The 27678-nt window shown below is 52.9% G+C and overlaps 1 protein-coding gene across 2 annotated transcripts in view; it reads right to left on the bottom strand.

The window, feature by feature from the left end:
• HEG1 (heart development protein with EGF like domains 1) overlaps positions 1-27678 on the bottom strand; it is a 135285-nt gene that overhangs the window by 37411 nt on the left and 70196 nt on the right. Inside the window, exons 5-11 of one of the 2 annotated variants that reach the window (XM_073551924.1) lie at positions 25273-25376; positions 25078-25136; positions 24813-24982; positions 14398-14532; positions 14214-14256; positions 13667-13704; positions 10853-11574 (exon numbers count right to left, since the gene is read on the bottom strand). In XM_073551924.1, coding sequence (XP_073408025.1) covers positions 11522-11574; positions 13667-13704; positions 14214-14256; positions 14398-14532; positions 24813-24982; positions 25078-25136; positions 25273-25376 — 602 coding nt within the window. In that variant the 3' untranslated portion in view covers positions 10853-11521. Of the gene's footprint in view, positions 1-10852; positions 11575-13666; positions 13705-14213; positions 14257-14397; positions 14533-24812; positions 24983-25077; positions 25137-25272; positions 25377-27678 lie in introns of those variants that run through there. The other variant, XM_073551923.1, reaches the window with a different exon arrangement.

Raw genomic sequence — 27678 nt, 5'->3', positions numbered from 1 at the left:
AGAGAGCTCACCTACAACCCCCCGTTATACAGAGAGCTCGTCTACAACCCCCGTTATACAGAGAGCTCGTCTACAACCCCCCGTTATACAGAGAGCTCGTCTACAACCCCCCGTTATACAGAGAGCTCGTCTACATCCCCCCGCTATACAGAGAGCTCGTCTACAACCCCCGTTATACAGAGAGCTCACCTACAACCCCCCGTTATACAGAGAGCTCGTCTACAACCCCCCGTTATACAGAGAGCTCGTCTACATCCCCCCGCTATACAGAGAGCTCGTCTACAACCCCCATTATACAGAGAGCTCACCTACAACCCCCCGTTATACAGAGAGCTTGTCTACAACCCCCCGTTATACAGAGAGCTCGTCTACAACCCCCGTTATACAGAGAGCTCACCTACAACCCCCCGTTATACAGAGAGCTCGTCTACAACCCCCCGTTATACAGAGAGCTCGTCTACATCCCCCCGCTATACAGAGAGCTCGTCTACAACCCCCATTATACAGAGAGCTCACCTACAACCCCCCGTTATACAGAGAGCTCGTCTACATCCCCCCGCTATACAGAGAGCTCGTCTACAACCCCCGTTATACAGAGAGCTCACCTACAACCCCCCGTTATACAGAGAGCTCGTCTACAACCCCCCGTTATACAGAGAGCTCGTCTACATCCCCCCGCTATACAGAGAGCTCGTCTACAACCCCCATTATACAGAGAGCTCACCTACAACCCCCCGTTATACAGAGAGCTCATCTACAACCCCCCGTTATACAGAGAGCTCGTCTACAACCCCCCGTTATACAGAGAGCTCATCTACAACCCCCCGTTATACAGAGAGCTCGTCTACAACCCCCCGTTATACAGAGAGCTCACCTACAACCCCCCGTTATACAGAGAGCTCGTCTACAACCCCCCGTTATACAGAGAGCTCATCTACAACCCCCCGTTATACAGAGAGCTCATCTACAACCCCCCGTTATACAGAGAGCTCATCTACAACCCCCCGTTATACAGAGAGCTCGTCTACAACCCCCCGTTATACAGAGAGCTCATCTACAACCCCCCGTTATACAGAGAGCTCGTCTACAACCCCCCGTTATACAGAGAGCTCGTCTACAACCCCCCCGTTATACAGAGAGCTCGTCTACAACCCCCCGTTATACAGAGAGCTCGTCTACAACCCCCCGTTATACAGAGAGCTCGTATACAACCCCCGTTATACAGAGAGCTCGTATACAACCCCCCGTTATACAGAGAGCTCACCTACAACCCCCCGTTATACAGAGAGCTCATCTACAACCCCCCGTTATACAGAGAGCTCACCTACAACCCCCCGTTATACAGAGAGCTCGTCTACAACCCCCCGTTATACAGAGAGCTCGTCTACATCCCCCCGTTATACAGAGAGCTCGTCTACAACCCCCCGTTATACAGAGAGCTCACCTACAACCCCCCGTTATACAGAGAGCCCATCTACAACCCCCCGTTATACAGAGAGCTCGTCTACAACCCCCCGTTATACAGAGAGCTCACCTACAACCCCCCGTTATACAGAGAGCTCATCTACAACCCCCCGTTATACAGAGAGCTCACCTACAACCCCCCGTTATACAGAGAGCTCACCTACAACCCCCCGTTATACAGAGAGCTCATCTACAACCCCCCGTTATACAGAGAGCTCATCTACAACCCCCCGTTATACAGAGAGCTCGTCTACAACCCCCCGTTATACAGAGAGCTCGCCTACAACCCCCCGTTATACAGAGAGCTCTTCTACAACCCCCCGTTATACAGAGAGCTCGTCTACAACCCCCCGTTATACAGAGAGCTCGTCTACAACCCCCCGTTATACAGAGAGCTCGCCTACAACCCCCCGTTATACAGAGAGCTCGTATACAACCCCCGTTATACAGAGAGCTCGTCTACAACCCCCCGTTATACTGAGAGCTCGTATACAACCCCCGTTATACAGAGAGCTCGTATACAACCCCCGTTATACAGAGAGCTCGTCTACAACCCCCCGTTATACAGAGAGCTCGTCTACAACCCCCCGTTATACAGAGAGCTCATCTACAACCCCCCGTTATACAGAGAGCTCACCTACAACCCCCCGTTATACAGAAAGCTCACCTACAACCCCCCGTTATACAGAGAGCTCATCTACAACCCCCCGTTATACAGAGAGCTCATCTACAACCCCCCGTTATACAGAGAGCTCGTCTACAACCCCCCGTTATACAGAGAGCTCGCCTACAACCCCCGTTATACAGAGAGCTCTTCTACAACCCCCCGTTATACAGAGAGCTCGTCTACAACCCCCCGTTGTACAGAGAGCTCGCCTACAACCCCCCGTTATACAGAGAGCTCGTCTACAACCCCCCGTTATACAGAGAGCTCGTATACAACCCCCGTTATACAGAGAGCTCGTCTACAACCCCCCGTTATACTGAGAGCTCGTATACAACCCCCGTTATACAGAGAGCTCGTATACAACCCCCGTTATACAGAGAGCTCGTCTACAACCCCCCGTTATACAGAGAGCTCGTCTACAACCCCCCGTTATACAGAGAGCTCGTATACAACCCCCGTTATACAGAGAGCTCGTCTACAACCCCCCGTTATACAGAGAGCTCGTCTACAACCCCCCGTTATACAGAGAGCTCGTATACAACCCCCGTTATACAGAGAGCTCGTATACAACCCCCCGTTATACAGAGAGCTCACCTACAACCCTCCGTTATACAGAGAGCTCGTCTACAACCCCCCGTTATACAGAGAGCTCGTCTACATCCCCCCGTTATACAGAGAGCTCGTCTACAACCCCCCGTTATACAGAGAGCTCACCTACAACCCCCCGTTATACAGAGAGCCCATCTACAACCCCCCGTTATACAGAGAGCTCACCTACAACCCCCCGTTATACAGAGAGCTCATCTACAACCCCCCGTTATACAGAGAGCTCATCTACAACCCCCCGTTATACAGAGAGCTCGTCTACAACCCCCCGTTATACAGAGAGCTCGCCTACAACCCCCCGTTATACAGAGAGCTCTTCTACAACCCTCCGTTGTACAGAGAGCTCGCCTACAACCCCCCGTTATACAGAGAGCTCGTCTACAACCCCCCGTTATACAGAGAGCTCGTATACAACCCCCGTTATACAGAGAGCTCGTCTACAACCCCCCGTTATACAAAGAGCTCACCTACATCCCCCCGTTATACAGAGAGCCCATCTACAACCCCCCGTTATACAAAGAGCTCGCCTACAACCCCCCGTTATACAGAGAGCTCGTCTACAACCCCCCGTTATACAGAGAGCTCGTATACAACCCCCGTTATACAGAGAGCTCGTCTACAACCCCCCGTTATACAGAGAGCTCACCTACAACCCCCCGTTATACAGAGAGCCCATCTACAACCCCCCGTTATACAGAGAGCTCACCTACAACCCCCCGTTATACAGAGAGCTCATCTACAACCCCCCGTTATACAGAGAGCTCATCTACAACCCCCCGTTATACAGAGAGCTCGTCTACAACCCCCCGTTATACAGAGAGCTCGCCTACAACCCCCCGTTATACAGAGAGCTCTTCTACAACCCTCCGTTGTACAGAGAGCTCGCCTACAACCCCCCCGTTATACAGAGAGCTCGTCTACAACCCCCCGTTATACAGAGAGCTCGTATACAACCCCCGTTATACAGAGAGCTCGTATACAACCCCCGTTATACAGAGAGCTCGTCTACAACCCCCCGTTATACAGAGAGCTCGTCTACAACCCCCCGTTATACAGAGAGCTCGTATACAACCCCCGTTATACAGAGAGCTCGTCTACAACCCCCCGTTATACAAAGAGCTCACCTACATCCCCCCGTTATACAGAGAGCTCGTATACAACCCCCCGTTATACAGAGAGCTCGTCTACAACCCCCCGTTATACAGAGAGCTCGTCTACAACCCCCCGTTATACAGAGAGCTCGTATACAACCCCCGTTATACAGAGAGCTCGTCTACAACCCCCGTTATACAAAGAGCTCACCTACAACCCCCCGTTATACAGAGAGCTCGTCTACAACCCCCCGTTATACAGAGAGCTCACCTACAACCCCCCGTTATACAGAGAGCTCATCTACAACCCCCCGTGATACAGAGAGCTCATCTACAACCCCCCGTTATACAGAGAGCTCGTCTACAACCCCCGTTATACAAAGAGCTCACCTACATCCCCCCGTTATACAGAGAGCTCACCTACAACCCCCCGTTATACAGAGAGCTCATCTACAACCCCCCGTGATACAGAGAGCTCATCTACAACCCCCCGTTATACAGAGAGCTCGTCTACAACCCCCCGTTATACAGAGAGCTCGTATACAACCCCCCGTTATACAGAGAGCTCGTCTACAACCCCCCTTTATACAGAGAGCTCATCTACAACCCCCCGTTATACAGAGAGCTCGTCTACAACCCCCCCGTTATACAGAGAGCTCGTCTACAACCCCCGTTATACAGAGAGCTCACCTACAACCCCCCGTTATACAGAGAGCTCGTCTACAACCCCCCGTTATACAGAGAGCTCACCTACAACCCCCCGTTATACAGAGAGCTCATCTACAACCCCCCGTTATACAGAGAGCTCATCTACAACCCCCCGTTATACAGAGAGCTCGTCTACAACCCCCCGTTATACAGAGAGCTCACCTACAACCCCCCATTATACAGAGAGCTCGTCTACAACCCCCCGTTATACAGAGAGCTCGTCTACAACCCCCCGTTATACAGAGAGCTCGTCTACAACCTCCGTTATACAGAGAGCTCGTCTACAACCCCCCGCTATACAGAGAGCTCACCTACAACCCCCCGTTATACAGAGAGCTCGTCTACAACCCCCCGTTATACAGAGAGCTCGTCTACAACCCCCCGTTATACAGAGAGCTCGTCTACAACCTCCGTTATACAGAGAGCTCGTCTACAACCCCCCGCTATACAGAGAGCTCACCTACAACCCCCCGTTATACAGAGAGCTTGTCTACAACCCCCCGTTATACAGAGAGCTTGTCTACAACCCCCCGTTATACAGAGAGCTTGTCTACAACCCCCCGTTATACAGAGAGCTTGTCTACAACCCCCCGTTATACAGAGAGCTCGTCTACAACCCCCCGTTATACAGAGAGCTCGTCTACAACCTCCGTTATACAGAGAGCTCATCTACAACCCCCCGCTATACAGAGAGCTTGTGTACAACCCCCCGTTATACAGAGAGCTCGTCTACAACCCCCCGCTATACAGAGAGCTTGTCTACAACCCCCCGCTATACAGAGAGCTTGTCTACAACCCCCCGTTATACAGAGAGCTCGTCTACAACCCCCCGTTATACAGAGAGCTCGTCTACAACCTCCGTTATACAGAGAGCTCGTCTACAACCCCCCGTTATACAGAGAGCTCGTCTACAACCCCCCGCTATACAGAGAGCTCGTATACAACCCCCGTTATACAGAGAGCTCACCTACAACCCCCCGTTATACAGAGAGCTCGTCTACAACCCCCGTTATACAGAGAGCTCGTCTACATCCCCCCGTTATACAGAGAGCTCATCTACAACCCCCCCGTTATACAGAGAGCTCATCTACAACCCCCCCGTTATACAGAGAGCTCATCTACAACCCCCCCGCTATACAGAGAGCTCGTATACAACCCCCCGTTATACAGAGAGCTCACCTACAACCCCCCGTTATACAGAGAGCTCGTCTACAACCCCCCGTTATACAGAGAGCTCGTCTACATCCCCCCGTTATACAGAGAGCTCGTCTACATCCCCCCGTTATACAGAGAGCTCATCTACAACCCCCCCGTTATACAGAGAGCTCATCTACAACCTCCGTTATACAGAGAGCTCGTCTACAACCCCCCGTTATACAGAGAGCTCGTCTACAACCCCCCGTTATACAGAGAGCTCGTATACAACCCCCCGCTATACAGAGAGCTCATCTACAACCTCCCGTTATACAGAGAGCTCGTCTACAACCCCCCGTTATACAGAGAGCTCATCTACAACCCCCCGTTATACAGAGAGCTCGTCTACAACCCCCGTTATACAGAGAGCTCGTCTACATCCCCCCGTTATACAGAGAGCTCATCTACAACCCCCCCGTTATACAGAGAGCTCATCTACAACCCCCCCGTTATACAGAGAGCTCGTCTACAACCCCCGTTATACAGAGAGCTCGTCTACATCCCCCCGTTATACAGAGAGCTCATCTACAACCCCCCCGTTATACAGAGAGCTCATCTACAACCTCCGTTATACAGAGAGCTCGTATACAACCCCCGTTATACAGAGAGCTCACCTACAACCCCCCGTTATACAGAGAGCTCGTCTACAACCCCCGTTATACAGAGAGCTCGTCTACATCCCCCCGTTATACAGAGAGCTCATCTACAACCCCCCCGTTATACAGAGAGCTCATCTACAACCCCCCCGTTATACAGAGAGCTCATCTACAACCCCCCCGCTATACAGAGAGCTCGTATACAACCCCCGTTATACAGAGAGCTCATCTACAACCCCCCGTTATACAGAGAGCTCGTCTACAACCCCCCGTTATACAGAGAGCTCATCTACAACCCCCCCGTTATACAGAGAGCTCACCTACAACCCCCCGTTATACAGAGAGCTCGTCTACAACCCCCGTTATACAGAGAGCTCGTCTACATCCCCCCGTTATACAGAGAGCTCATCTACATCCCCCCGTTATACAGAGAGCTCATCTACAACCCCCCCGTTATACAGAGAGCTCATCTACAACCCCCCCGTTATACAGAGAGCTCATCTACAACCCCCCGCTATACAGAGAGCTCGTATACAACCCCCGTTATACAGAGAGCTCACCTACAACCCCCCGTTATACAGAGAGCTCGTCTACAACCCCCGTTATACAGAGAGCTCGTCTACAACCCCCCGTTATACAGAGAGCTCGTCTACAACCCCCCGTTATACAGAGAGCTCGTCTACAACCCCCCGTTATACAGAGAGCTCGTCTACATCCCCCCGTTATACAGAGAGCTCATCTACAACCCCCCCGTTATACAGAGAGCTCATCTACAACCCCCGTTATACAGAGAGCTCGTCTACAACCCCCCGTTATACAGAGAGCTCGTCTACATCCCCCCGTTATACAGAGAGCTTGTCTACATCCCCCCGTTATACAGAGAGCTCGTCTACAACCCCCCGTTATACAGAGAGCTCATCTACAACCCCCGTTATACAGAGAGCTCGTCTACAACCCCCCGTTATACAGAGAGCTCGTCTACAACCCCCCGTTATACAGAGAGCTCATCTACAACCCCCCCGTTATACAGAGAGCTCATCTACAACCCCCGTTATACAGAGAGCTCGTCTACAACCCCCCGTTATACAGAGAGCTCGTCTACATCCCCCCGTTATACAGAGAGCTCGTCTACATCCCCCCGTTATACAGAGAGCTCGTCTACAACCCCCCGTTATACAGAGAGCTCATCTACAACCCCCCCGCTATACAGAGAGCTCGTATACAACCCCCCGTTATACAGAGAGCTCACCTACAACCCCCCGTTATACAGAGAGCTCGTCTACAACCCCCGTTATACAGAGAGCTCGTCTACATCCCCCCGTTATACAGAGAGCTCATCTACAACCCCCCCGTTATACAGAGAGCTCATCTACAACCTCCGTTATACAGAGAGCTCATCTACAACCCCCCGTTATACAGAGAGCTCGTCTACAACCCCCCGTTATACAGAGAGCTCGTATACAACCCCCCGCTATACAGAGAGCTCATCTACAACCTCCCGTTATACAGAGAGCTCGTCTACAACCCCCCGTTATACAGAGAGCTCATCTACAACCCCCCGTTATACAGAGAGCTCGTCTACAACCCCCCGTTATACAGAGAGCTCGTCTACAACCCCCCCGTTATACAGAGAGCTCGTCTACAACCCCCCGTTATACAGAGAGCTCGTCTACAACCCCCGTTATACAGAGAGCTCGTCTACATCCCCCCGTTATACAGAGAGCTCATCTACAACCCCCCCGTTATACAGAGAGCTCATCTACAACCCCCCCGTTATACAGAGAGCTCGTCTACAACCCCCCGTTATACAGAGAGCTCATCTACAACCTCCCGTTATACAGAGAGCTCATCTACAACCCCCCGTTATACAGAGAGCTCTCTACAACCCCCCGTTATACAGAGAGCTCATCTACAACCCCCCGTTATACAGAGAGCTCATCTACAACCCCCCGTTATACAGAGAGCTCATCTACAACCCCCCGTTATACAGAGAGCTCGTCTACAACCCCCCGTTATACAGAGAGCTCTTCTACAACCCTCCGTTGTACAGAGAGCTCATCTACAACCCCCCGTTATACAGAGAGCTCGTCTACAACCCCCCGTTATACAGAGAGCTCATCTACAACCCCCCGTTATACAGAGAGCTCATCTACAACCCCCCGTTATACAGAGAGCTCGTCTACAACCCCCCGTTATACAGAGAGCTCGTCTACAACCCCCCGTTATACAGAGAGCTCGTCTACAACCCCCCGTTATACAGAGAGCTCATCTACAACCCCCCGTTATACAGAGAGCTCGTCTACAACCCCCCGTTATACAGAGAGCTCGTCTACAACCTCCGTTATACAGAGAGCTCATCTACAACCCCCCGTTATACAGAGAGCTCTTCTACAACCCCCCGTTATACAGAGAGCTCATCTACAACCCCCCGTTATACAGAGAGCTTGTCTACAACCCCCCGTTATACAGAGAGCTCATCTACAACCCCCCGTTATACAGAGAGCTCATCTACAACCCCCCGTTATACAGAGAGCTCGTCTACAACCCCCCGTTATACAGAGAGCTCTTCTACAACCCTCCGTTGTACAGAGAGCTCGCCTACAACCCCCCGTTATACAGAGAGCTCGTCTACAACCCCCCGTTATACAGAGAGCTCATCTACAACCCCCCGTTATACAGAGAGCTCGTCTACAACCCCCCCGTTATACAGAGAGCTCGTCTACAACCTCCGTTATACAGAGAGCTCGTCTACAACCCCCCGTTATACAGAGAGCTTGTCTACAACCCCCCGTTATACAGAGAGCTCGTCTACAACCCCCCGTTATACAGAGAGCTCGTCTACAACCTCCGTTATACAGAGAGCTCATCTACAACCCCCCGCTATACAGAGAGCTTGTCTACAACCCCCCGTTATACAGAGAGCTCGTCTACAACCCCCCGCTATACAGAGAGCTTGTCTACAACCCCCCGCTATACAGAGAGCTCGTCTACAACCCCCCGTTATACAGAGAGCTCGTCTACAACCCCCCGTTATACAGAGAGCTCGTCTACAACCCCCCGTTATACAGAGAGCTCGTCTACAACCCCCCGCTATACAGAGAGCTCACCTACAACCCCCCGTTATACAGAGAGCTCGTCTACAACCCCCGTTATACAGAGAGCTCGTCTACATCCCCCCGTTATACAGAGAGCTCATCTACAACCCCCCCGTTATACAGAGAGCTCATCTACAACCCCCCGTTATACAGAGAGCTCGTCTACAACCCCCCGTTATACAGAGAGCTCGTCTACAACCCCCCGTTATACAGAGAGCTCGTATACAACCCCCCGTTATACAGAGAGCTCATCTACAACCCCCCCGTTATACAGAGAGCTCATCTACAACCCCCCCGTTATACAGAGAGCTTGTCTACAACCCCCCGTTATACAGAGAGCTCATCTACAACCTCCCGTTATACAGAGAGCTCGTCTACAACCCCCCCGTTATACAGAGAGCTCGTCTACAACCCCCGTTATACAGAGAGCTCGTCTACATCCCCCCGTTATACAGAGAGCTCATCTACAACCCCCCCGTTATACAGAGAGCTCATCTACAACCCCCCCGTTATACAGAGAGCTTGTCTACAACCCCCCGTTATACAGAGAGCTCATCTACAACCTCCCGTTATACAGAGAGCTCGTCTACAACCCCCCCGTTATACAGAGAGCTCGTCTACAACCCCCCGTTATACAGAGAGCTCGTCTACAACCCCCGTTATACAGAGAGCTCGTCTACATCCCCCCGTTATACAGAGAGCTCATCTACAACCCCCCCGTTATACAGAGAGCTCATCTACAACCCCCCGTTATACAGAGAGCTCACCTACAACCCCCCGTTATACAGAGAGCTCGTCTACAACCCCCCGTTATACAGAGAGCTCGTCTACATCCCCCCGTTATACAGAGAGCTTGTCTACAACCCCCCGTTATACAGAGAGCTCATCTACAACCTCCCGTTATACAGAGAGCTCATCTACAACCCCCCGTTATACAGAGAGCTCGTCTACAACCCCCCGTTATACAGAGAGCTCATCTACAACCCCCCGTTATACAGAGAGCTCGTCTACAACCCCCCGTTATACAGAGAGCTCGTATACAACCCCCCGCTATACAGAGAGCTCATCTACAACCCCCCGTTATACAGAGAGCTCGTCTACAACCCCCCGTTATACAGAGAGCTCATCTACAACCCCCCGTTATACAGAGAGCTCATCTACAACCCCCCGTTATACAGAGAGCTCGTCTACAACCCCCCGTTATACAGAGAGCTCATCTACAACCCCCCGTTATACAGAGAGCTCGTCTACAACCCCCCGTTATACAGAGAGCTCGTCTACAACCCCCCGTTATACAGAGAGCTCATCTACAACCCCCCGTTATACAGAGAGCTCGTCTACAACCCCCGTTATACAGAGAGCTCGTCTACAACCCCCCGTTATACAGAGAGCTCACCTACAACCCCCCGTTATACAGAGAGCCTTTTTGGATCTCCTTATATGTCTATGTGACAACCCGGGGTGATTATGTGCAATTATCTGTGATTTTTTTGTTTTTATGTGATTGTGCACTCTGATTTAGTAATAATCTAAATCTATCGGTTATATAGAGAGCGTTAGTACGACACCCTGATGGATATACAGGAGCTTCTCTCAAAATTAGAATATCATCAAAAAGTGAATTTATTTCAGTTCTTCAATTCAAAAAGTGCCTCTCCTCTATTCTATAGAGTCATTACACACAGAGGGATCTATGTCACGGGTTTATTTCTGTTAATTTTAACCACAATTCGGACTTACATATGTCACAGCCGAAAGAAGAGTTCCAGTAAATAAATTTAAAACCATACAATATTTTATTCAGTATTATAACAGGCAGGTTAACGATGCAACAAGTTTTATTTGTATCCATACAAGCATTTCAGTAAGTCCAGGTAGATGACCCCAATGTAATGCCCCCAGTCCACCAGATCAGCAACAAGTCAGTAAAAATAGTCCATGGGATTATTCCTAGGGGAATTCCAAGTTCGATAGTCCATTCATGGGTTCCAGGAGCGGCCTTAACTCTGCTCCTTTCGCTTCAGATCCCCAGACACAACTGCTCTCCCCCATCATGTCTCTCATCTCTCCTCCCAACCCCCTAACCAATATACATTGAATTCACAGCCAGTGAAGTCTCGCCAGTCTGGAGTGGTGTGAACCCAAGTGGCCCCCTGCCGAGAGAAAGAAAGACACATATTCCCCCACCAGATAAGGTCATTGCATGTAAATACAACATAAATTGGGGTAACTAGTCATCTGTGCTGGGAAAGTATTTCAGTTCCTCACACCTCCGAGACCCCGGAACACACGGTGTCCCTCCGACACCCCGGAACACACAGTGTCCCTCCGACACCCCCCACACACAGTATCCCTCCAACACCCCGGAACACACAGTGTCCCTCCGACACCCCGGAACACACAGTGTCCCTCCGACACCCCGGAACACACAGTGTCCCTCCGACACCCCCGCACACACAGTATCCCTCCAACACCCCGGAACACACAGTGTCCCTCCGACACCCCGGAACACACGGTGTCCCTCCGACACCCCGGAACACACAGTGTCCCTCCGACACCCCCGCACACACAGTATCCCTCCAACACCCCGGAACACACAGTGTCCCTCCGACACCCCGGAACACACAGTGTCCCTCCGACACCCCCGCACACACAGTATCCCTCCGACACCACGGAACACACAGTGTCCCTCCGAGACCCCGGAACACACAGTGTCCCTCCGATACCCCGGAACACACAGTGTCCCTCCGACACCCCGGAACACACAGTGTCCCTCCAACACCCCGGAACACACAGTGTCCCTCCGACACCCCGGAACACACAGTGTCCCTCCAACACCCCGGAACACACAGTGTCCCTCCAACACCCCGGAACACACAGTGTCCCTCCAACACCCCGGAACACACAGTGTCCCTCCAACACCCCGGAACACACAGTGTCCCTCCAACACCCCGGAACACACAGTGTCCCTCCAACACCCCGGAACACACAGTGTCCCTCCAACACCCCCGGAACACACAGTGTCCCTCCGACACCCCCGGAACACACAGTGTCCCTCCAACACCCCGGAACACACAGTGTCCCTCCGACACCCCGGAACACACAGTGTCCCTCCGACACCCCGGAACACACAGTGTCCCTCCGACACCCCGGAACACACAGTGTCCCTCCGACACCCCGGAACACACAGTGTCCCTCCGACACCCCCGCACACACAGTATCCCTCCGACACCACGGAACACACAGTGTCCCTCCGAGACCCCGGAACACACAGTATCCCTCCGACACCCTGGAACGCACAGTGTCCCTCCGAGACCCCGGAACACACAGTGTCCCTCCGACACCCCGGAACACACAGTGTCCCTCCGACACCCCCGCACACACAGTATCCCTCCGACACCCCAGAACACACAGTGTCCCTCCGACACCTCGGAACACACAGTGTCCCTCTGACACCCCCGCACACACAGTATCCCTCCGACACCCCGGAACACACAGTGTCCCTCCGACACCCCAGAACACACTATGTCCCTCCGACACCCGGCACACACAGTGTCCCTCCGACACCCCCGCACACACAGTGTCCCTCTGAGACCCCGGAACACACAGTGTCCCTCCGACACCCCGGAACACACAGTATCCCTCCGACACCCTGGTACACACAGAGTCCCTCCGAGACCCCGGAACACACAGTGACCCTCCGACACCCCGGCACACACAGTGTCCCTCCGACACCCCCGCACACACAGTATCCCTTCGACACCCCGGCACACATGGTGTCCCTCCAACACCCTGGAACACACAGTGTCCCTCCAACACCCCGGAACACACAGTGTCCCTCCGACACCCGGCGCAAGGTGTCCCTTCGACACCCCAGCACACACAGTGTCCCTCCGACACCCCGGAACACACAGTGTCCCTCTGACACCCAGTACACACAGTGTCCCTCCGACACCCCGGCACACACAGTGTCCCTCCGACACCTCGGAACACACAGTGTCCCTCCGACACCCCCGAACACACAGTATCCCTCCGACTCCCCGGAACACACAGTGTCCCCCCGACAACCCAGAACACACTGTGTCCCTCCGACACCCCGGTATGCACAATGTGCCTCCGACAACCCGGTACACACAGTGTCCCCTGTGACACAGACGTTATCCCCCTGACACCCCGGCACACAATGTCCCCTGACACACACCGTATCCCCCCGACTCCCCATCACACATTGTTCACTTGACTTACGGTTTGAGCAGTTGAATCCTCCGAGGCCAAAGAGACACCTGGAAAACAAAGACAAGACGGTGTTTACTGCACAGAGAAAACCTGGGGATTTACAGGGCACCGGTGAGTAACGCACAGAGTAACCAATCAGATTCCAGCTCTTGTCAATCTGGGGATGATTAGAAAATGAAAGCTGTGATGTGATTGGCTGCTGCATTTGTGTCCATAAATGTTGCCCTCGGTGTCAGTCACGGACATTAAAGGGCCGGTGCAGTAAATGAGGCTAAACCATCGTGTGATGGAACGTTCCGCAACTCTAGACAGTCTTCCAATTCCTTGCCATTTCCAACATCACAGACATCAACAACCCCCAGAGGTAGAATAGATTGCAGCAGACCCTGTGTGGGCCCCGTGGGCCGGGAGCTTTCATGGCCCAGACTCAATGTTCTCAAAGACCATTGTAAAGAAGTTTCCATCCTGGAGAAAGTGACTGGTAGAAAGTGTAGAATGACGCAGACCCTCGCCATCACATGACCCCACCCTCACGGCCGCGCCGTCCCCTCCTCACCTCACACAGGCGCCATTGTCCAGTCTGTAGCCATCGTCACAGGCTGAGGAAGGAAACAAAGCATTAGATCAGCCCGTGCCCCGAGTATCAGTATCACCCCGAGTATCAGTACTAGTCCCAGACCAACCACACAAGAACCCCAGCCCAGAACACAGATGTGGGGGCTCAGATATTGGGGTCTCACCTCGACACGAATGGTCAGTTTTGCTGTATTTGAAGTACCCCGGCTTACACTGGCAGACGGCGACACCGGCGGGATCGGCGCAGACGGCCGTCTCATTGTCACATCCCGGGCTCCTCACATGACACAGGCTGAGGGCTGCAACACACAGAAAGAGCGTGCTATACGTGGTACACGCCGTCCATGAGCAACACGCCGCACCGTATATACCGGACACCCCGTGCCGTATACACTGTACATGACACCCCGTATATACCGTACACGACACCCCACGCTGTACATACCGTACACGACACCCCACGCCGTATACGACACCCCGTATATACCGTACACTACATCTGCTGTATATACCGTATGACACCCCACGCTGTATATACCGCACATGACACCCCGTACATACCGTACACTACACCTCACGTCGTATATACCATACACAATACCCCGTACATACTGTACACGACACCTCACACTGTATATACCATACACGACACCCAATGCTGTATATACCGTACACGACACGACACCCCACGCAGTATACGACACCCCGTATATACCGTACACTACATCTGCTGTATATACCGTATGACACCCCACGCTGTATATACCGCACATGACACCCCGTACATACTGTACACGACACCTCACACTGTATATACCATACACGACACCCCATGCTGTATATACCGTACACGACACGACACCCCACGCCGTATACGACACCCCGTATATACCGTACACTACATCTGCTGTATATACCGTATGACACCCCACGCTGTATATACCGCACATGACACCCCGTACATACCGTACACTACACCTCACGTCGTATATACCATACACAACACCCCGTACATACTGTACACGACACCTCACACTGTATATACCATACACGACACCCAATGCTGTATATACCGTACACGACACGACACCCCACGCAGTATACGACACCCCGTATATACCGTACACTACATCTGCTGTATATACCGTATGACACCCCACGCTGTATATACCGCACATGACACCCCGTACATACTGTACACGACACCTCACACTGTATATACCATACACGACACCCCATGCTGTATATACCGTACACGACACGACACCCCACGCCGTATACGACACCCCGTATATACCGTACACTACATCTGCTGTATATACCGTATGACACCCCACGCTGTATATACCGCACATGACACCCCGTACATACCGTACACTACACCTCACGTCGTATATACCATACACAATACCCCGTACATACTGTACACGACACCTCACACTGTATATACCATACACGACACCCAATGCTGTATATACCGTACACGACACGACACCCCACGCAGTATACGACACCCCGTATATACCGTACACTACATCTGCTGTATATACCGTATGACACCCCACGCTGTATATACCGCACATGACACCCCGTACATACTGTACACGACACCTCACACTGTATATACCATACACGACACCCCATGCTGTATATACCGTACACGACACGACACCCCACGCCGTATACGACACCCCGTATATACCGTACACTACATCTGCTGTATATACCGTATGACACCCCACGCTGTATATACCGCACATGACACCCCGTACATACCGTACACTACACCTCTCGTCGTATATACCATACACAATACCCCGTACATACTGTACACGACACCTCACACTGTATATACCATACACGACACCCAATGCTGTATATACCGTACACGACACGACACCCCACGCAGTATACGACACCCCGTATATACCGTACACTACATCTGCTGTATATACCGTATGACACCCCACGCTGTATATACCGCACATGACACCCCGTACATACTGTACACGACACCTCACACTGTATATACCATACACGACACCCCATGCTGTATATACCGTACACGACACGACACCCCACGCCGTATACGACACCCCGTATATACCGTACACTACATCTGCTGTATATACCGTATGACACCCCACGCTGTATATACCGCACATGACACCCCGTACATACCGTACACTACACCTCACGTCGTATATACCATACACAATACCCCGTACATACTGTACACGACACCTCACACTGTATATACCATACACGACACCCAATGCTGTATATACCGTACACGACACGACACCCCACGCAGTATACGATGTCATGATTTGTAGTCTTGCCCTGTCCTGTATTTTGTATAATAGGTCATTTAACTTTCCTCTGGTTCATTTGCTGTAAATTAACCATGTCTCCTTCCCCCAATACTTTGCAATGTCTTGTGATGTACCTGGACCATAATCTAATTTAGGCTTGTGTCAACAGCTAGTGGAACTTTGGCTATTGTTTTCCTAAGCAGAAGATAACCTACAATACACATCCTGTAGACTAAGTGGAGCCCTTACATTTCTAGAATCTTCTGATGGACCAAACCATTGAATAGTAGGTGTGACCCCTACCCCCCTTCAGATGGACTGATCCCAGGAGCCCTGACAATACATTCTTGCTTTAAGATCAGATGTGAGTTGGATGCTAAAAGAGAAGGATGAGGCTGTCTGAGGAAGCTTCGGCCTCTGTGTGATCGTGGTGGATTTCTGGGACTCTTAAAGGACTATGGTTTTGTGATCTGGCACAAGGATTGTCGGGAGGTGCCCCCGAATCAGTTTCCTGTGGACTTATTTTGGGACTCTGCAAATTACCTTCGTGTTGTTCCTGTTTTTTGGTCAATAAATCTGTTGGATCGTTCCCAGGCCTGTTGTCCCTCCTTGCTCTGGAGAATACTCCCGTCACAAACTGGTTGGCAGCGGTGGGATCAGAGCAGAAGAAATGGAGGACAACGGCCCATCAACTTCTGGAACCAGAGCCTCAGAGTACAAGAACTGGACTGCAAAGAACCTACAAACAAAGGCCCGTGAACTGGGAGTCAGCTGCAAGGGACTCTCCAAGGAGCAGCTGATTGAGGCTTTGGAAGCAGTTCGCCTGCAAGATGATGCTGAGGAAGGATCCTCACAGCAAAGAGAGGAAAGGCGGCAGTCGGAGGTAAATACCCAAAAAAGTCAGTGGGTTGTGTGGTACGAGGAGGAGATGGCCTTACTGGGAGAAGAGGCTACCATAGAAGATAAGAGGGAGGTCATGCGCACAGCCAAGGAGAGGCAGCGCAGGATGGAGGAGAGGGCAATGCTGGAGAGGGAGATCGCTTTGGAGGCAGCGAGAAGCTCCAGACAGACTGTACCCACAGCATCCCCCATGAGGGAACTCCCCAGAGTGTCCCGCAAAGACTTCAAGCCGTTTAATGAGGCTTCCGGTGACATTGAGGGCTTCTTCCTGGACTTTGAGCATCAGTGTCGATTAATGGAAGTCCCGGAAAGGGAGCGCGTCCGACATCTTGTGGGGCTCTTAGAGGGTGGAGCTGCCGCAGCCTATAGAGCTATGGACCCTCGGTGGAACTGTGAGTATGCAGAGATTAAACGGACTGTTCTAGAACATTATGCTGTGACCCCAGACACTTACAGGACCCAGTTTCGTACTTTAGCCTGTAATGAGGAAGTGTCTTTCAAGATGTATGCCCACAGACTCAAACAAATATGTAATCGCTGGCTGGAGGCAGAGGAGGCCTTAACCTGGAACACCTGTCTCCAGGTTATCCTAAAAGAACAATTTTTTGCCCAGTGCCCCGCTGAGATCAGGGAATGGGTGCGTGAGAGGAAACCTGCTACAGTGGAAGAAGCTGCATCTCTCGCTGATGAGGCTCTCACCATCAAGCCTCGGTGGAGAGTTCTGTTGGAGGATGGAGAGAGGCCTACCAGCTCCACAACACCGGTGGCCCCCAGTTCTTCTGTCCCCATTGTTCCCCGTTCCTCTGAGCCACCACCTCGTGTTGATACCTGTGTTAATGTGCCTCCTGTTGCTTCCACTGCGTTTTCTGGAATACGACGAGGAGAGGAAGTAGCAGAGCGCAGGTGTTATGGTTGTGGGCATCCGGGGCATCTGCAGGCCTCATGTCCAGCCAGCTCATGGAGGAATCGTCCTCAAACCCCTACAGCACCTTCAGGTGGGAGCCGACCGGCAGGTTCCCTTACTCCTCGCCCAAGAGGACGCATTGGATGGAGTGAGACACAGCACAGATGCTATCGATGTGGGCAGCCTGGGCATCTGCAAGCCTCCTGCCCAGCTGTTCAAATGAGGATTGATCCTGTACCCAATCATATTATTAATTATCTACAGCCAAGTGCCATGGAGGAAGACGTGTCACCACTAAGTGAGGACTGGCCTAGTGCCTCACCCACCCATGTTGCACCACTAGGAGTTTATGGTGTGCGACCCGCAGCTATGACGACTTCAGCTCATCGAGGTAAGCACTTGCAGGAGGTCGTGCTGGATGGACAAAGACTTGTTGGATTTTGTGACTCAGGAGCTTTCCTCACGCTGGCTGATCCCCGAGTGGTTCGGCCTGAGGCAATCAATAGAGGACCTGGAATTGTCATTGAACTGGCTGGTGGACAATGGAGGACTATTCCCACAGCCACTGTGGATCTGAACTTTGGTTTTGGGGTCAGGCGATGTTTGGTTGGGGTGATGGGTGGTCTGCCTGCAGCTGTTCTCCTGGGCAATGATGTGGGAAAGCTACGATGCCAATTCGTGGCTGCATGAAGCCACATGTAAGTTACGCCATGCCTGTGTGTACTTAACCAGTGACCTGTAGAGGTCCCTAGTACGTACACAAATTAGGAGGGGAAGGGATTGTCATGATTTGTAGTCTTGCCCTGTCCTGTATTTTGTATAATAGGTCATTTAACTTTCCTCTGATTCATTTGCTGTAAATTAACCATGTCTCCTTCCCCCAATACTTTGCAATGTCTTGTGATGTACCTGGACCATAATCTAATTTAGGCTTGTGTCAACAGCTAGTGGAACTTTGGCTATTGTTTTCCTAAGCAGAAGATAACCTACAATACACATCCTGTAGACTAAGTGGAGCCCTTACATTTCTAGAATCTTCTGATGGACCAAACCATTGAATAGTAGGTGTGACCCCTACCCCCCTTCAGATGGACTGATCCCAGGAGCCCTGACAATACATTCTTGCTTTAAGATCAGATGTGAGTTGGATGCTAAAAGAGAAGGATGAGGCTGTCTGAGGAAGCTTCGGCCTCTGTGTGATCGTGGTGGATTTCTGGGACTCTTAAAGGACTATGGTTTTGTGATCTGGCACAAGGATTGTCGGGAGGTGCCCCCGAATCAGTTTCCTGTGGACTTATTTTGGGACTCTGCAAATTACCTTCGTGTTGTTCCTGTTTTTTGGTCAATAAATCTGTTGGATTATTCCCAGGCCTGTTGTCCCTCCTTGCTCTGGAGAATACTCCCGTCACATACGACACCCCGTATATACCGCACACTACACCTCACGCCGTATATACCATACACAATACCCCGTACATACTGTACACGACACCTCACACTGTATATACCATACACGACACCCAATGCTGTATATACCGTACACGACACCCCATGCTGTATACGACACCCCGTATATACCGCACACTACACCCGCTGTATATACCGTATAAGACACCCCACGCTGTATATACCATACACGACACCCAACGCTGTATATACCGTACACGACACCCCACGCCATATACGACACCCCGTATATACCGCACACTACACCCGCTGTATATACCGTATAAGACACCCCACACTGTATATACCATACACTACACGCGCCATATATACCGTACACAACACCCCACGCTGTACATACCGTACACGACACCCCACGCTGTATATACCGTACACGACACCCCACGCTGTATATACCGCACATGACACCCTGTACATACCGTACACTACACCTCACGTCGTATATACCATACACAACACCCCGTACATACTGTACACGACACCTTACACTGTATATACCATACACGACACCCAACGCTGTATATACCGTACACGACACCCCACGCCATATACGACACCCCGTATATACCGCACACTACACCCGCTGTATATACCGTATAAGACACCCCACACTGTATATACCATACACTACACCCGCCATATATACCGTACACAACACCCCACGCTGTACATACCGTACACGACACCCCACGCTGTATATACCGTACACGACACCCCACGCTGTATATACCGCACATGACACCCTGTACATACCGTACACTACACCTCACGTCGTATATACCATACACAACACCCCGTACATACTGTACACGACACCTTACACTGTATATACCATACACGACACCCAACGCTGTATATACCGTACACGACACCCCGAACCGTATACACTGTACATGACACACCGTATATATGTCGTACACAACACCAGCCATATATACCGTACACGACACCCCACGCTGTATATACCGTACACGACACCCCACGCCGTATACGACACCCAGTATATACCGCACATGACAGCCCGTATATACCGTTCACTACACTTCACGCCATATACACCGTACACAACACCCTGTATATACCGTACACGACACCCCATGCCGTATGTACCGTACACGACACTTCGTATATGCCGTATACTACACCCCACGCCGTATATACTGTACACGACATCCTGCGCCGTACACGACGTCTTGTGCCATATATGTCATACAGTACACCACACCGGACACCGTATATACTATACACAATGCCTTGTGTCACATACACCGTACAGAACACCACACCGGACACCGTATATACAGTACACGACGCCTTGTGCCACATACACCGTACAGTACATCACACCGGACACCGTATATACAGTACATGACGCCTTGTGCCACATACACCGTACAGAAAACCACACCGGACACCGTATATACAGTACACGACGCCTTGTGCCACATACGCCGTACAGAACATCACACCGGACACCGTATATACAGTACACGACGCCTTGTGCCACATACACCGTACAGAATACCACACCGGACACCGTATATACAGTACACGACGCCTTGTGCCACATACACCGTACAGAATACCACACCAGACACCGTATATACAGTACACGACGCCTTGTGCCACATACGCCGTACAGAACACCACACCGGACACCGTATATACAGTACACGACGCCTTGTGCCACATACGCCGTACAGAACACCACACTGGACACCGTATATACAGTACACGACGCCTTGTGCCACATACGCCGTACAGAACACCACACCGGACACCGTATATACAGTACACGACGCCTTGTGCCACATACGCCGTACAGAACACCACACCGGACACCGTACATACAGTACACGATGCCTTGTGCCACATACGCCGTACAGAACACCACACCGGACACCGTATATACAGTACATGACGCCTTGTGCCACATACGCCGTACAGAACACCACACCGGACACCGTATATACAGTACCTGACGCCTTGTGCCACATACGCCGTACAGAACACCACACCGGACACCGTACATACAGTACACGACGCCTTGTGCCACATACACCGTACAGAACACCACACCGGACACCGTATATACAGTACACGACGCCTTGTGCCACATACGCCGTACAGAACATCACACCGGACACCGTATATACAGTACACGACGCCTTGTGCCACATACGCCGTACAGAACATCACACCTGACACCGTACATACAGTACACGACGCCTTGTGCCACATATGCCGTACAGAACACCACACCGGACACCGTACATACAGTACACGACGCCTTGTGTCACATACACCGTACAGAACACCACACCGGACACCGTATATACAGTACACGACGCCTTGTGCCACATACGCCGTACAGAACACCACACCGGACACCGTATATACAGTACCTGACGCCTTGTGCCACATACACCGTACAGAACACCACACCGTACATACAGTACACGATGCCTTGTGCCACATACGCCGTACAGAACACCACACCGGACACCGTATATACAGTACATGACGCCTTGTGCCACATACGCCGTACAGAACACCACACCGGACACCGTATATACAGTACCTGACGCCTTGTGCCACATACGCCGTACAGAACACCACACCGGACACCGTACATACAGTACACGACGCCTTGTGCCACATACACCGTACAGAACACCACACCGGACACCGTATATACAGTACACGACGCCTTGTGCCACATACGCCATACAGAACATCACACCGGACACCGTATATACAGTACACGACGCCTTGTGCCACATACGCCGTACAGAACATCACACCTGACACCGTACATACAGTACACGACGCCTTGTGCCACATATGCCGTACAGAACACCACACCGGACACCGTACATACAGTACACGACGCCTTGTGTCACATACACCGTACAGAACACCACACCGGACACCGTATATACAGTACACGACGCCTTGTGCCACATACGCCGTACAGAACATCACACCGGGCACCGTATATACAGTACACGACGCCTTGTGCCACATACGCCGTACAGAACACCACACCGGACACCGTACATACAGTACCTGACGCCTTGTGCCACATACGCCGTACAGAACACCACACCGGATACCGTATATACAGTACACGATGCCTTGTGCCACATACACCGTACAGAACACCACACCGGACACCGTACATACAGTACCTGACGCCTTGTGCCACATACGCCGTACAGAACACCACACCGGACACTGTACATACAGTACACGACGCCTTGTGCCACATACGCCGTACAGAACACCACACCGGACACCGTATATACAGTACACGACGCCTTGTGCCACATACGCCGTACAGAACATCACACCGGACACCGTATATACAGTACACGACGCCTTGTGCCACATACGCCGTACAGAACACCACACCGGACACCGTATATACAGTACACGACGCCTTGTGCCACATACCCCGTACAGAACACCACACCAGGCATCGTATATACAGTACATGACGCCTTGTGCCACATACACCGTACAGAACACCACAGCAGGCACCGTATATACAGTACACGACGCCTTGTGCCACATACACCGTACAGAACACCACACCGGACACCGTATATACAGTACACGACGCCTTGTGCCACATACACCGTACAGAACACCACAGCAGGCATCGTATATACAGTACACGACGCCTTGTGCCACATACACCGTACAGAACACCACAGCAGGCACCGTATATACAGTACACGACGCCTTGTGCCACATACACCGTACAGAACACCACACCGGACACCGTATATACAGTACACGACGCCTTGTGCCACATACACCGTACAGTACACCACACCGGACACCGTATATACAGTACACGACGCCTTGTGCCACATACACCGTACAGAACACCACAGCAGGCATCGTATATACAGTACATGACGCCTTGTGCCACATACGCCGTGCAGAACACCACAGCAGGCACCGTATATACAGTACACGACGCCTTGTGCCACATACACCGTACAGAACACCACACCAGGCACCGTATATACAGTACACGACGCCTTGTGCCACATACACCGTACAGTACACCACACCGGACACCGTATATACAGTACACGACGCCTTGTGCCACATACACCGTACAGAACACCACACCAGGCACCGTATATACAGTACACGACGCCTTGTGCCACATACACCGTACAGAACACCACACCAGGCACCGTATATACAGTACACGACGCCTTGTGCCACATACACCGTACAGTACACCACACTGGACACCGTATATACAGTACACGACGCCTTGTGCCACATACACCGTACAGAACACCACACCAGACACCGTATATACAGTACACGACGCCTTGTGCCATATATACCGTACAGTACATCACACTGGACACCGTATATACAGTACACGACGCCTTGTGCCACATACACCGTACAGAACACCACAGCAGGCACCGTATATACAGTACACGACGCCTTGTGCCACATACACCGTACAGAACACCACACCAGGCACCGTATATACAGTACACGACGCCTTGTGCCACATACACCGTACAGTACACCACACCGGACACCGTATATACAGTACACGACGCCTTGTGCCACATACACCGTACAGAACACCACAGCAGGCACCGTATATACAGTACACGACGCCTTGTGCCACATACACCGTACAGAACACCACACCAGGCACCGTATATACAGTACACGACGCCTTGTGCCACATACACCGTACAGTACACCACACTGGACACCGTATATACAGTACACGACGCCTTGTGCCACATACACCGTACAGAACACCACACCAGACACCGTATATACAGTACACGACGCCTTGTGCCACATACACCGTACAGTACACCACACTGGACACCGTATATACAGTACACGACGCCTTGTGCCATATATACCGCACACTACAGCGTATACAGTACAGTATACTCCACCTTCTGCCCGCCAGCTACATTATACAGAGCTTTACCCCGTATTCGGTGCTGGAGGTGCAGCGCCAGCGGGCAGGACCGGGGCGGCGGCGCCGAGCTCTCACACACTTTGGCGTAGCTCTGCAGACTGCGCAATAGATCGAACATCGTCACGTTGGACTCCAGAGAGAAAAGATTCTGCAGGAAGAAGTCGTTCCGACCGGTGTGACTGCGGAAGAAAACGAGAAGAAGTCACGCACAGAATCTCCCAGAATCCTCCGCTGTCCGGCACCCCAGTGTGACCTGATCACAGGCGCGTCTTACCTGTCACTGGTGACTGTGGACTGGTAATAGCCGGAGATGGCGGAGAACGAGGAGCGCAGCTGTAATTAGCAGATTAGAGTCAGTCCCCCAAAAGACGGGATTAACCCCCTGCTGTCTGCAAGACCCATGCTAAGCCCCTCCCCCAGCCTTACTATGGTGACCACACCCACCTAAGATGGCCACCCCCATACTCACTATGCCGGCGATGTCCTCCTCGACATGATGTAATCCGCTGTCTTTCATGTCCGCACCACTGAGGAAGCTCCAGGGGATCTCGACGTGTCCCAGAAACGTCCTGACTGCAGATAACGGAGCAACGTCCAGAGGGGGCAAACAACCTTCCATCTGCACTCACTCCGGCCACACCCAGAGCTGCACTCACTCCGGCCTCACCCAGAGCTGCACTCACTCCGGCCACACCCAGAGCTGCACTCACTCCGGCCACACCCAGAGCTGCATTCACTCCGGCCACACCCAGAGCTGCACTCACTCCGGCCACACCCAGAGCTGCACTCACTCCGGCCACACCCAGAGCTGCATTCACTCCGGCCACACCCAGAGCTGCACTCACTCCGGCCACACCCAGAGCTGCACTCACTCCGGCCACACCCAGAGCTGCACTCACTCCGGCCACACCCAGAGCTGCACTCACTCCGGCCACACCCAGAGCTGCATTCACTCCGGCCACACCCAGAGCTGCACTCACTCCGGCCACACCCAGAGCTGCATTCACTCCGGCCACACCCAGAGCTGCACTCACTCCGGCCACACCCAGAGCTGCATTCACTCCGGCCACACCCAGAGCTGCACTCACTCCGGCCACACCCAGAGCTGCATTCACTCCGGCCACACCCAGAGCTGCACTCACTCCGGCCACACCCAGAGCTGCACTCACTCCGGCCACACCCAGAGCTGCACTCACTCCGGCCACACCCAGAGCTGCATTCACTCCGGCCACACCCAGAGCTGCACTCACTCCGGCCACACCCAGAGCTGCACTCACTCCGGCCACACCCAGAGCTGCATTCACTCCGGCCACACCCAGAGCTGCATTCACTCCGGCCACACCCAGAGCTGCATTCACTCCGGCCACACCCAGAGCTGCACTCACTCCGGCCACACCCAGAGCTGCATTCACTCCGGCCACACCCAGAGCTGCACTCACTCCGGCCACACCCAGAGCTGCACTCACTCCGGCCACACCCAGAGCTGCACTCACTCCGGCCACACCCAGAGCTGCACTCACTCCGGCCACACCCAGAGCTGCATTCACTCCGGCCACACCCAGAGCTGCACTCACTCCGGCCACACCCAGAGCTGCATTCACTCCGGCCACACCCAGAGCTGCACTCACTCCGGCCACACCCAGAGCTGCACTCACTCCGGCCACACCCAGAGCTGCATTCACTCCGGCCACACCCAGAGCTGCACTCACTCCGGCCACACCCAGAGCTGCACTCACTCCGGCCACACCCAGAGCTGCATTCACTCCGGCCACACCCAGAGCTGCATTCACTCCGGCCACACCCAGAGCTGCATTCACTACGGCCACACCAAGAGCTGCATTCACTCCGGCCACACCCAGAGCTGCACTCACTCCGGCCACACCCAGAGCTGCATTCACTCCGGCCACACCCAGAGCTGCACTCACTCCGGCCACACCCAGAGCTGCACTCACTCCGGCCACACCCAGAGCTGCATTCACTCCGGCCACACCCAGAGCTGCATTCACTCCGGCCACACCCAGAGCTGCATTCACTCCGGCCACACCCAGAGCTGCATTCACTCCGGCCACACCAAGAGCTGCATTCAATCCAGCCACACCCAGAGCTGCACTCACTCCGGCCACACCAAGAGCTGCATTCAATCCAGCCACACCCAGAGCTGCATTCACTCCGGCCACACCCAGAGCTGCATTCACTCCGGCCACACCAAGAGCTGCATTCAATCCAGCCACACCCAGAGCTGCACTCACTCCGGCCACACCAAGAGCTGCATTCAATCCAGCCACACCCAGAGCTGCACTCACTCCGGCCACACCAAGAGCTGCATTCACTCCAGCCACACCCAGAGCTGCATTCGCTCCGGCCACACCCAGAGCTGCACTCACTCCGGCCACACCCAGAGCTGCATTCACTCCGGCCACACCTAGAGCTGCACTCACTCCAGCCACACCCAGAGCTGCATTCACTCCGGCCACATCTAGAGCTGCATTCACTCCGGCCACACCCAGAGCTGCACTCAGTCCGGCCACACCAAGAGCTGCATTCACTCCAGCCACACCCAGAGCTGCATTCACTCCGGCCACACCCAGAGCTGCACTCACTCCGGCCACACCAAGACCTGCATTCACTCCGGCCACACCCAGAGCTGCACTCACTCCAGCCACACCCAGAGCTGCACTCACTCCGGCCACACCTAGAGCTGCACTCACTCCAGCCACACCCAGAGCTGCACTCACTCCAGCCACACCCAGAGCTGCATTCACTCCGGCCACATCCAGAGCTGCAATCCCTCCGACCACACCCAGAGCTGCATTCACTCCGGCCACACCCAGAGCTGCATTCACTCCGGCCACATCCAGAGCCGCATTCACTCCGG

Source organism: Dendrobates tinctorius, unplaced genomic scaffold, assembly GCF_039654945.1.
Source record: "Dendrobates tinctorius isolate UK_male_01 unplaced genomic scaffold, ASM3965494v1 ptg000182l, whole genome shotgun sequence".
NCBI lineage: Eukaryota > Metazoa > Chordata > Amphibia > Anura > Dendrobatidae > Dendrobates > Dendrobates tinctorius.
The sequence above is the reverse complement of the archived record's forward strand: the minus strand, read 5'-3'. Positions and strand labels throughout refer to the sequence as shown.